This window comes from Diabrotica virgifera, chromosome 2 (genome assembly GCF_917563875.1).
Source record: "Diabrotica virgifera virgifera chromosome 2, PGI_DIABVI_V3a".
NCBI lineage: Eukaryota > Metazoa > Arthropoda > Insecta > Coleoptera > Chrysomelidae > Diabrotica > Diabrotica virgifera.
In genome coordinates this window covers 86,939,560-86,952,037 of record NC_065444.1, presented here as the reverse complement: position 1 = coordinate 86,952,037, position 12,478 = coordinate 86,939,560, and the positions used below count along the sequence as shown (strand labels likewise).

Here is a 12,478-nt window from a genome sequence, read left to right as displayed (position 1 = left end):
CCAGGTCCAGATTAACAAAAAATTATAAAGTAATTGTGACCTTAAAACAACACCCTGTATATTCAACTTTTGAAAATCTGTTTGCATATTTGAAAAGAGCACAAAAAAGTCAGTTTAACGGTTCGCTTGAATTTTTCGGCCAGACAATTTTATGACTTTAATTTTAAAATTATATTGAATTTTTTATGAACTCTGATATTAAAAAGCAGGTATTATTAACTTTTAGTTATAAATTATTAAAGTTAATGAATAATTACTCATTTTAAAAATAATCAATACTTATTTACCACATTTCAAAGGCCCAATTACTAATGACAAGAAAAATCCAGGACCGGATTAACAAAAAAATATAAAGTAATTGTGAGCTTGAACCAACACCCTGTATATTATAATTTTGAAAATTTGTCTGCGCATTTTAAAAGAGCATAAAAACTGTGATTAAACGTTCATTTTAATTTTTTCGCCGTTGATTTAATTACATCAATTTTTGAAATTATATTGAAATTTTAAAGAACTCTGAGTTTAAAAACCAGATATGTATTATTAACTTTTAATAATATAATGTTAATGAATCAATATTTATTTCAAAAATACTTAATACTTATTTACTACGCTGGCTTCATGGATTCTCTGTATTTGTAGCTGTATGCACATCATAAAAAATTATAATTGCGAGAATTAGGATATTTTAATGATTTAGTAAAGAATTAAAAAAAAACAGCTATATCTAATAAAAAAAAATTGTTTAAACAATTCAACACTTTAACATAAATTCAAAATATTTGAACTAGAAATAACAGTTGCTCAAAATGTTCGACATTTTGCTCGATGCATTTCCTTGCTCGTTTTAAAAGATTTCGAATCGATTTTCTTATTACATTGGAATTGTTCTTAATTTTTCTGGCAGCTTCTTGTGACCTTGACAGAATTAATCAATATGATTTCAAAATTGCCGTAATTAAATTATCTGCGCAAAAATTTGACATGCACCTTTTAACGCAGTTTTTGATGCTCTATTAAAATGCGCAGAAAAATTTTCAAAATTTTAATATACAGGGTGTTGGTTCAAGCTCACAATTACTTTATATTTTTTTGTTAATCCGGACCTGGATTTTTCTTGTCATTAGTAATAGGGTCGTTCCAATGTGGTAAATAATTATTGATTATTTTTAAAATGAGTATTTATTCATTACCTTTAATAATTTATAACTAAAAGTCAGTAATACCTGCTTTTTAATGTCAGAGTTCTTAAAAAAATCAATAAAATACCAGAATTAAAGTCATAAAATTGTCTGGCCGAAAAATTGAAGCGAACCATTAAACTTAGTTTTTGTGCTCTTTTCAAATATGCAAACAGATTTTCAAAATTTGAATATACAGGTTGTTGTTTAAGGTCACAATTACTTATAATTTTTTGTTAATCCGAACCTGGATTGTTCTTATAGTTAGTATGTCGGTCGTTTGGGTTTTGAATGAGACATACGTGTACCAAATATCAAACAAATATACAGGGTGGTTCTAAAGTATTGGCTTAGGAAAGAAATGGGCAAAATCGATAAAACACCCTGTAACTCGGTTATTAAAGTTGGTAGGGCAAAAAATGTAGTATATCTAGAACCGGCTTAATGACCTCTATTCACGATTAAAGTATTTCCGTTTCACAATGAAACACCCTGTATATCACACGAATAAATGGTGAAAATCTATCTTCTTCCTGTTGTGGTACTGTCTCCTTTAGTGGAGGTTAGCTACTACACTGGCAATTCTCTCTCACAAAGATGTTTAATCAAGGGTGGTAAAATTTCTGATATTTTAAAGCCAGGAAATCTGGCGCCTACCGGGACACCGTTTTCCTTTAATCTTCTTCTGAATGATCAGTTGAGCGAGGCGGCATTTTTCTTTTCTCATTATGTCTTCTAGGTACCTTACTTTTTGTATTTTGATGATCTTTAGCAGCTTCCTATCTGTACCTATTCTCCGCAGGAAATTTTCGTTGGTGGTGTGGGTTGTCGAAGATATTTTCAAGATCAATATATCGCTCGTATAATATTTTCAGAAAAATAAAACACAAAATTATAAAATGCAACTTTTTTACTACAATTTATATTAGCGTAATCACTGTCTTTTCTCAAATTTTAAATTAAAGTGGTAAAATAAATTTTCGTTAGTTCAGCAAGTATAAAAAGTATTTCTGCTTCGTTACTCTAACTAACCAGACATCTGTGTGAATTCCAGCAAACTTTATGTAACTAGACGAAATCATCAAGACTAACTCAATTATTTTTCAGGTACTCATCGACCAGAAAATGCCTGCTTCTGCACGGGAGAGTGTATTCCGTCGGGAGTTTTTAACGTCTCTACGTGTAGGGATAACTCCCCGAGTTTTTTATCCTTTCCACATTTTTATCGGGCTGATCCTTATTACACGGACATGATGAGAGGGATGAGGCCCGATAAGGGGAAACATGAATTTTACATAGTTATCGAACCGGTAAGTAAAAGTTTAACTCTGGGGATTAGGCATCTCGGGAGAAGTTGGTAGTAAAATTAATTGTCATTAATCGACTGCTAAACTACCAACAATAAGTGTAAATTAATTAATTTCTTTACATTTTCTGTAACACAATATTAAAAAAAAACAATGTGTATAAATCACATATTATGTTTATTATGCTTCTTCTTCTTCTTCTTGTGCCACTCCTATCGGAGATTGGAAATCATCAAGGCTACCCTGACTTTGTTTACAGCTGACCTAAAAAGTTCATTAGTGGTGCAGCCAAACCACTCTCTCAAATTCCGCATCCACGACATTCTTCTACGGTCTGGATTCCGTTTTCCTTCTATTTTTCCTTGCATTATATTTTGAAGTAATGCGTATTTATGACCTCTCATCAGGTGACCCAAATACTCGAGTTTTCTTCGTTTTATCGTTAATAAAATTTATGGGTCTCTTCCTATCCTTCGTATTACTTCAAGATTTGTGATTCTTTCAACCCAACTTATCTTCAGCATTCGACGGTAGCACCACATCTCGAAACTTTCAATATTTTTTATGTTGTTCTGTTTGAGAGTCCAGGCCTCTACACCGTATAATAGCGTGTTAAATACGTAGCCACTTAGCATTCTTAATCGTAGAGGGATGCTTATATCTCTGTTGCAGAAGAATTTTCTCATCTTTATGAAGGTGGCCCTGGCAATTTCGATACGTCTTTTTATTTAATTGTTTTGGTCTCCAGTTTCGTTTATTAAAGTTCCCAAGTATTTATAACTTGATACTTTTTCAATTTGAATGCCGTTTATACTAATATGTGCTGGTTGTGTCATGATTTTACTGAAGACCATATACTTGGTTCTTTTGATATTAATGTTTATGCCATAATTGTTGCAAGCAATATTTATGTTTGTAAGTAATCGTTGTAATTCTTCTACTGTTCTTGCAACTAGTACAGTGTCGTCTGCGTATCGAATATTATTTACAACCTCTCCATTGATTACGATTCCTTCATTTGCTTGCAAAAGGGCTTCCTGATAGATGCTTTCACTATATACATTAAATAGCAGTGGTGACAAAATGCATCCCTGTCTTACTCCTCTACGTATTTCTATTGCTTTTGATATCTCGTTTTCTATTTTGATGTTAGCTTTCTGATTCCAATATAAGTTGAGAATTATTCGCAGATCTTTATTATCTATGTCTTTTCTTTCAAGAATGTCTCTTAGCCTATCGTGGCGTACTCTGTCAAACGCTTTTTCAAAATCGATAAAACATGCATGTACTTCTTGATTAACGTCTAGGCATCTTTGTGTAAGAACATTCAAACCGAAGAGAGCTTCTCGAGTACCTAGTCCTTTTCTGAACCCCATCTGTGTATTACTAATATCTGACTCCAATTTTTGATAAACTCGGTTGTGGATGATTTTTAGAAATATCTTTAGTAGATGGCTCATTAAAGATATTGTTCGATGTTCTCAACATTCTTTTGCATTGGATTTCTTTGGCAGTGTAACGAATGTAGACAGCAGCCACTCTTGAGGTATAATACCAGTATTGTGTACTGTGTTAAATAAGTGCAATATTATACCTATTGATTCATCATTCAAGAGCTTCAGTAATTCAGTAGGAAACTCATCGGGTCCATTTGCCTTTCCAGTTTTGGAATTTCTAAGTGCCATTTCTACTTCACATTTTAGGATTTCAGGTCCCGTTTCACCATTTACCTTGTCAATGTTATTTCTGTTGTCCTCAAACAATTCTCTTATGTATTCACTCCATCTATTAATTTTTTCTGTTAAGTCTACAATAATATTTCCGTCTTTGTCCTGAAGCAAACTTATTTGATGTCTTCTTTGGGTTCCTGTAAGTTCTTTTACTTTTTTATGTATATTGAATTTGTCATACTTTCTTTCATAGTCTTCCATTTCTACACATTGTTCTTTAATCCATGATTCTTTGGCCTTCTTTATTATTTGCTTTATGTTCTTATCAACCTCTCTGTATTTTTCTGAATTATTCTTCAATTTGCGTCTTTCATCCATTAGTTCTAGTATGTATGGTGTCATCCACACCTTATGTTTCTTTGGAGATTTGGTTAGGTGTTTCTTTCCCGTAGTTCTATTATGCTTCTACGTAACATAAAAAGAATTATCATAGAATATCGGAGAATTATCAGAGGACAAATAAAAGAGATGAAGAAACTAATAAAACCGAAACACACTATTTTGATCTCTATTTGCAAAAGGCTATAAACTACCACCACCTGAAGTGACAACAAAGGGAGAAATAAACATTAAAAAGAGAGAGGTAAAGGAAGCATTAAAGAAATTAAAAATATAGAAAATCACCAGGAGAGGGCATAATATCCAATGAACTCCTAAAGTACGGAGGAGCAGGAAAGATCTGACCATCGACTATTATAATGTAACTTATCCCAAAGATAATAGAACCAAACAGAATATCGCATGATTGGAGATAGAGTATCCTAATACCTATCTTCAAAAAGGAGACAAATCAGACCCGGAAAACTAGAGAGGAAGTGTTTTATTAAATACATCGAAATTAACAACGAAAGTGATAACAAACAAACTGAATGAAATTACAACATTAGCATAAGAACAACAAGGTTTTAGGTCGGGGAGATCATGCACCGGCGCTATATTTATAATGATACAACTGCAAGAGAAATCATTAGAAGAGAAGATCAATTGAATAGAGCAACCAGAGCCGCAGGTTGTCTGAACGCCTCTTTCCACAGAGGTCTGTGTTCATTGTTCCAGGTATGTCTGCATATTGGTGATTTGTCGAAATCCCTGTTTTGTTTTATGTTCATGCTCGTTTACCCTGACGATTAGTGATCGTGCAGTTTCTGCCACGGAGAATTTATTGCATTCATATTGCATATGTACCACATATCAAAAAAATATACAGGGTGGTTTTAAAGTTATGGCTTAGGAAAGAAAGGGGCAAAATCGATAAAACACCCTGTAACTCGGTTATAAAAGTCGGTAGGGCATAAAATGTGGTATATTTAAAACCGGCTCGGTGACCTCTATTCACCGTTAAAGTATTTCCGTTTCCCAATGAAACACCCTGTATGTCTGAATTGCCGATATAAATGAGTCAGATTAAATAAATTATTAGAAGATTTTTTTACTAAGCAACAAAATTTTTGTTTCATTAACATTTTTTGTATTTTGACAAAGGCATCCGATTTGGACGTCAAAACGTTAATAAAATATTTTTTTTAGTAAAATTGTGGCTTATTTCCCATTAAAAATAGTTAGTTACAAAAATGCCACAAGAAAATTGCTTCACAACAACATTAAAATATTGATATTATAAATTTTATTTTATTTTAGATATCGGGAGTCATAATGAATGTCCAGATAGTAATGCAAGTGAATATGTTGCTACAACCAATTCCAAGTATACGGTACGTAAAAATAATTAGTTTAGTCGATGGTCTCGAATACACGCTGTACGCAGACTACGGCGCTGGTAGCCTACGGCGTGGTCACTTCAATACACCTCGTAATTTGTTTTATCGTTACTCTTTTTTACCTATTTTTGGTTGTAAGATAGTTTTTGTCCTTCAAAGTTTATTAAAAGTAATGAACAGTTTTCCTACGGCGTGACGCTGTACGCAGCATACGGCATTTATTGGAGAACACAGCCTTATAGTTTGACTAAGCTAGCTTTCTATATTTTAGTTTCTTCGTGTAGGATATCAGCCCTTAACATTTTGTTATGTTTTAGGGGCCTTTATATTGTATATATTGCCCACTTGTGATATAATCTAAAGGTTGTCCCAGTTTACCATAATTATGATATTAAGACTGCATGATCTGTATTAAAAAAAAAACTTATCGAAGCGCAAACGAAATAAACGTCTGAATTTATTGGTTCGCGCTTCATATTATTTTTATTTAACCTATTTTTTCCAAAACATTTTTTCCTTGAGTCAATTTTATACAGTGTTTCAATTTAAAAAGGTACCATCCTCTATAATTTGGTCCCTGTAGAAAATCTCGAAATATGAAAAACACGTCAAATTTATTTGTGGGTAGGGGGGACATTTTGTAGACCAGGTTTCAACTAAAGTACATACCACTAGCGGGCGCATTAGGATACCTTATGTGAAATGAATCCAGATAGGCCCTCCTACAAGCCATCCTGTAAGGAGAGATATTTGGGAAGCGGGGTCCAGGAAGAACAAGGACATCCTGGTTGAAAAACCTAAGAAGTTGGTTCAACACAGCATTTGTGCAGCTTTTCCACGCTGCTGCAGATAAAACAAACATCGCCATGATGAGCGCGATAATTCGTCAGGGATAGGCACATCGAGAAGAAGAAGCGGGCACAGACACAACCCCCAAAATCTTTAATGAAAGTGGAGTTGAGTGATACTTCATTTTAAAGGTAGTTCAACTATTAACTTTTCAAATATACCACGTACGTTATATTTGGTTTCAGTACTTTTTAAAAAATCAAGTAAAACCCTAAGGATATTAAGTACCTATCAACTTTTGAACTCCAAAATTTTTGTTTAGAGTCTTCTTTTTGCAGTACCGTCTCATATCGGAGGTTGGCTACCATCACAGCAATCTTAACTTTGTTGGCTGCATCTCTGAACAACTGTATTGAACTGCACCCATACCACTCCCTTAAATTTCGCAACCAGGAAATCCTCCTACGTTCCACATTTCTCTTTCCCGAGATTTTTCCTTGGATTATGAGTCTTAGCAGAGAGTACTTTTCTCCTCTCATTATGTGGCCTAGATACTTCAGATTTTTCGTTTGTATGGTTTTTATGACTTCGCATTTCTTTCCCATCTTCAGCAAAACATCTTGATTTGTTACTCTTTATGTCCATGGTATTTTCCACATTTTCCTGTAACACCACATCTCGAATGCCTCAATGTTTTTGATGTTTATCTTTTTCAGTGTCCAAGCTTCCATGCCGTACAGCAGAACGGAGGAAACATAGCACCTTAACATTCTCGTTCGTAAGTTTATATTTATGTCCCGTCTGCATAGGAACTTTTCCATTTTGACAAACGATTGTCTCGCTATCTCAATTCGCCTCTTGATTTCTCTTGTCTGGTCATTAGTATCAGTGAAGCAAACCCCTAAATATTTGTAGGACGTAACTTTTTCAACTGGCTGATTATTTATGGTTAAATTCACATTGGTGTATAGCTTCTTTCTTACAATCATGAATTTAGTCTTTTTGATGTTCAGTTTTAGACCGTACTTATTGGTATGAGTGTTTATGTTTTCCATCAAATAGTGTAAATTTGTTAGGTTATCTGTTACTATTAGCGTGTCATCAGCGTATCGTATATTGTTAGTTAACTCTCCGTTAATGTTCATACCAATTTTTTGCTCTAGGAGCTTCCTGACATATTGTTTCGCTATATATATATATATATATATATATATATATATATATATATATATATATATATATATATATATATATATATAAAAATAAATAAGCAAAATCATTGGCTAATACTCGTAAAGTGAATGTGAATTTAGTTGGAAATATATAAAATGATGAAGGGTCATCATTCCATACATTTCTGTGCAACTATATAAACCGGTGTTTCGGCCTATTTGGGCTTCGTCAGTATAGTGTAGCAAGTTAAAAAAGTTGTTTGTTAACTTGTAAAAGGATTACTACAGGAGCAAGGTTACCAATTTTGGTCAGGTTGTTAGATGATTTTGCTTATTTATTTTTATATTTGTACTCGATTATCCAACATCATTTTATTTAATAATGTTATGGCTTTTCATTTCCTCAGGTAGCTTTACCTCCTTGGCAATGTTAGTTGTAGCCTTGCGACTGCGGGTCTTCTAACAACCTGACCAAAATTGGTAACCTTGCTCCTGTAGTAATCCTTTTACAAGTTAACAAACAACTTTTTTAACTTGCTACACTATACTGACGAAGCCCAAATAGGCCGAAACACCGGTGTATATAGTTGCACAGAAATGTATGGAATGATGACCCTTCATCATTTTATATATTTCCAACTAAATTCACATTCACTTTACGAGTATTAGCCAATGATTTTGCTTATTTATTTTTATATTTGTACTCGATTATCCGATATTGAATAGTAGTGGAGAAAGCACACAACCCTGACGCACACCTCCACGAATTGTTTAGAGTATTGAATGCCAAATTGATTTTTTTTAATAATTGGAATATTTTGGGTATTTTTGGAGTATTTTTGGAAAAATCAAGTAAAACCGTAAAGATATTAAGTGCTGAGTTCAGAATTCCAAAATTTTTTTGTAGTCTTCAGTCCAAAATTTTTGTAAAGGTAATGACAAAATATATAGTGTATGTGGTACTTTTGAGAAGGTAGTTAAACGACCTTTAAAATGAGGTATCACTCAACCGGGTTTTATTAAAGCTTTTGGGGGTTGTGTCCGCCCCCGCTAGAGTTGGAAAGAACAGGTGATGCCGGGATTAGACCCTTATATCAATATAAGTTAAGAGGAAATTCTTTAATAAACATGAAAGTATAGGTCATGATCCTATACTTTCCTACACCATGATACTATGATCCAAGTATATGCTAGAATTGACGAGAAATAACACCGCTACAATGCAATAACACTGCTGAGCTCCACACCCAAAATAATGTCCAAGATCATATTGAACAGACTGAAGCCAGAGTTAGACAAGAATCTAAGAAGCAACCAAGCAGGCTTTCGCCATCTTTGTCATTTGCTACGATAACCTGATCATCAGCAAACTGTACGTTTTATAGAAAAATATTTTAAATATTTTCTACCATTATTCCGACAACTACAACCCGTCCGGTTCAAGACCCCCTGGAAGACCACCTAAAGGACGGAGGGATTGAGGAATAGTTGGCAATCGCCACCCAGGAAATTAACCAGAGGCAGCTTCAAAATTAAACAGATCAAAAGATCTCCAAGAAGTAAAAGAAGAAGACTACCATTATTGTACTATAGAAAATATTCAGTAATCAGAAATAGTTAAGATAAATAACTTTCCTGGTGATGTGATATGGTAGATCCATTTGAGATACTGATTCTTCAAGACACGTTGTTACTGCATTAATTACCATTTAATTTATATTTGTGTCCTGCCGTATTTTCAAAAATTTGTTTATCACATACAGTACAACATACTTTATTATAAGTTTATGTCGTTAAATAAGTTAGTTTTCCCAATTAAGAGGTAGCCAATTTTTATTTTATTGTAAACAAAAACTTTTATTAATACACATCGTTCCAGTTTTGAATCTAGTTTTTTTTCCTATTTTTTACATTTAATTTCGATGAGACTACTGTTTCAATTATATCTTTACAAAAATCTCAAACTGACATGTACCTTACTTGTTATTATTTTTTAAATTAACAATGTACCTAATTCTAATAGTAACCAGCATTTTATATTTAACTTAATCTGCAACTTTACTGTCCTAGGCAGGTACCTATTCCCAACGGTTCACCTTAAAATCTAATAACTATTGTTGCACACTTATGTTTTCGCTAGCTTTACTGCCCGACTTTAAATTTTGACATTTATACATTTATCAGTATCAGACAAGTTCAAGAGGTTTGGTGCGTTTGACCCTGCGGATCAAGTCTTGATTATCTGAAAGTTCTAACACTTCCTGTTTGTATGGTTGGCGAGTCGGTTTTCGTGACTCTTGGTAATCTTCTTTATTTCTTCTTTAATTGTTGCTATGTAAAGTTCCCGATGTAGTTTGAAGGAAATCTTAGTTACTTTCACTAGTACAGCCCAATAACTGTAAACCATACTGGATGGAGCATTTGTTTCTAAACCAATAACTTGGTCTTGATTGTAAGTTGTGAGCTTCTACCCAATTACCAATGTAACTTCTTTTATTTAAGTTTTAGTTCTTCAGTTTTCTTTCCGATATGTTTCTGCCAATTTGCTATCCAAATATAGCCTTAGGTATTTAATTGTTTCCATGTACAGGACGATTTTATGACTTATTCTAACTGGGTAATTTTTTATTTTTTTGTAATTAAAATCGATATTGGTAGAATTCCCTTATTAATTTTTATGCGCCATTTATTATTCCAACTGTTTCTTTTGTTCACTGCATTTTGGAGGTGTTTGGTTGTTCAGTTATAGCAGGCAATAATAGTGAATGTTAGTATTGCAGTGTCGTCTACAAATGTGGCTAGTTTAAAATGTTCTGTAACAGGGATGTCACAGGTAAATAATAAATATAATAAGGGTCACAAAACACCTGCCTGTTGGAGTAATGCTTTGATTGGTCGTTGTTATGAATATTCGCCTTCCTGTTTAACTCTAAAAAATCTATCTTCCATCCTTGTATTAGGATGAGATATTGGATGGGAAGATATCTTTTAGTTTTAGTAACAAGCTTTTGTGCCACACTTTATCAAATGCTTTTGCTATGTCTATGAAAATAGCTGAGCATATTTTGTTCTCTTCTAGAGGCCTCTCTATAATATTTGTTATGCAATGTATTTGGTCTATTTTCGAGTGTTTATTGCAGAAGTACCATACTGATTTTTATTTTGTTACAGAATATATGAAAAAGTACCAAAACTCTACATACCTTTATTCTACTTCACTCAAAACATACCACTAGCAGACGATGTAGCTAGCAGCCTAAGACTGATCCAGAATCTTCCAGAATATAGCAACTATATTTTTTATATCCTACTAGGACTTGGTAGTATGTCCATTCTGTGGGCGTTATGTTCTTGTATATGGTGCTATACAAGCAAACAGACGTTTCACGTCAATGGGAAATCAAAAAAGACTCACGATGAGATACCTCTTCGAGACAAGAAATGACACTTTTTATTTTGTTACTGTATTTTTAAGTTTGTTATAGAAATAAATTTTTTACCAAATTGAAGTTAGTTTCTTTTACCTACCTATAAAGGTACAGTGGAATCTCGATAAGTCGGGTCAATCGGGACCGCGGCCGATCCGGGTTATCGAAAATCCGGGTTAGTCGGAGAATATGGTAAAAATTAATAAAATATGGTATACTTGCAGATCAACTCCATTATAATTGCAAAAACGTGAAGTATATATGCACAGTGCATCTAAATTACGTAAAGTTGTATAGAGTATTGTTCATTTCTTGGTAAAAAACATGTCAATTTCGAGTGTGTCAATTCCGTCTGACGAAATGCAGTCCGGGTTAGCCGGACCTCCGGGTTATCGGAAGCCGACTTATCGGGGTTCCCACTACTACAACTACTACTATCGGTTTACAGCGTTCTCCGACGCCTTCCGACTCCTAACCGCCATTCTTCTCTGTTTAACCATAGACCTGGAGGGATTTCTCTTTCCTCTAGTTATTTTTCAATTCCCTCCCTCCAGCTTCTTCTCGGCCTTCCTCTTTTTCTTCTTCCTTGTGGTCTCCATGCCAAAATCTGTTTAGGGATCCTGTCATCTGGCATTCTCTGTACATGGCCGTACCATACCAGTTGTTTTGTTTTTATGTCATCAATTTTATTGTATGTGTTACTCCCATCATTTCTCGTATTCTCTCGTTCGGTATCCGATCTCTTCTTGATTTGCCTGCTGCTCTTCTCCAGAAGTCAATTTCTGTTACTAGTAACATTTTCTGAGCTCTTTGTTTCAGTGGCCAAACTTCACTGCCATATGTGATTATACTTTTAAGTATGCTATTTTATATGAGCTGTTTGTTCGCTTTAGATATTGTCTGGTCCCACAGAATGCCGTTCATCATGGATATGGCTTTTCTACCCTGTACGTTTCTGTCTTTTATAGCAGTGTCGAGTGTTCCATCTTGAGTTATCTTCATGCCCAAGTACTTGTATTCATCGCAGTGTTTAATTTCTACCCCATCGTCTAATGTAATGGACTGCTTTGTTCCTCCAATACACATGCCTTCAGTTTTCTTAATGTTGACTTCGAGACCCCATTTGTTATATTCTTCTATTGGCTTCCGCGTC

At 34.0% G+C, this 12,478-nt stretch overlaps 1 protein-coding gene across 4 annotated transcripts in view; it reads left to right on the top strand.

Annotated features, from left to right (window-relative positions):
- The window catches only part of LOC114331820 (protein peste), a 195,705-nt gene extending 184,304 nt beyond the window's left edge, over positions 1-11,401 (top strand). For 3 of the 4 annotated variants that reach the window (XM_050643843.1, XM_050643844.1, XM_050643845.1), the window contains exons 5-7: positions 2,289-2,491; positions 5,857-5,930; positions 11,069-11,401. In XM_050643843.1, coding sequence (XP_050499800.1) covers positions 2,289-2,491; positions 5,857-5,930; positions 11,069-11,342 — 551 coding nt within the window. In that variant the 3' untranslated portion in view covers positions 11,343-11,401. The remainder of the gene's footprint in view (positions 1-2,288; positions 2,492-5,856; positions 5,931-11,068) is intronic. The other variant, XM_050643846.1, reaches the window with a different exon arrangement.
- The last annotated feature ends 1,077 nt before the right edge of the window (positions 11,402-12,478 follow it).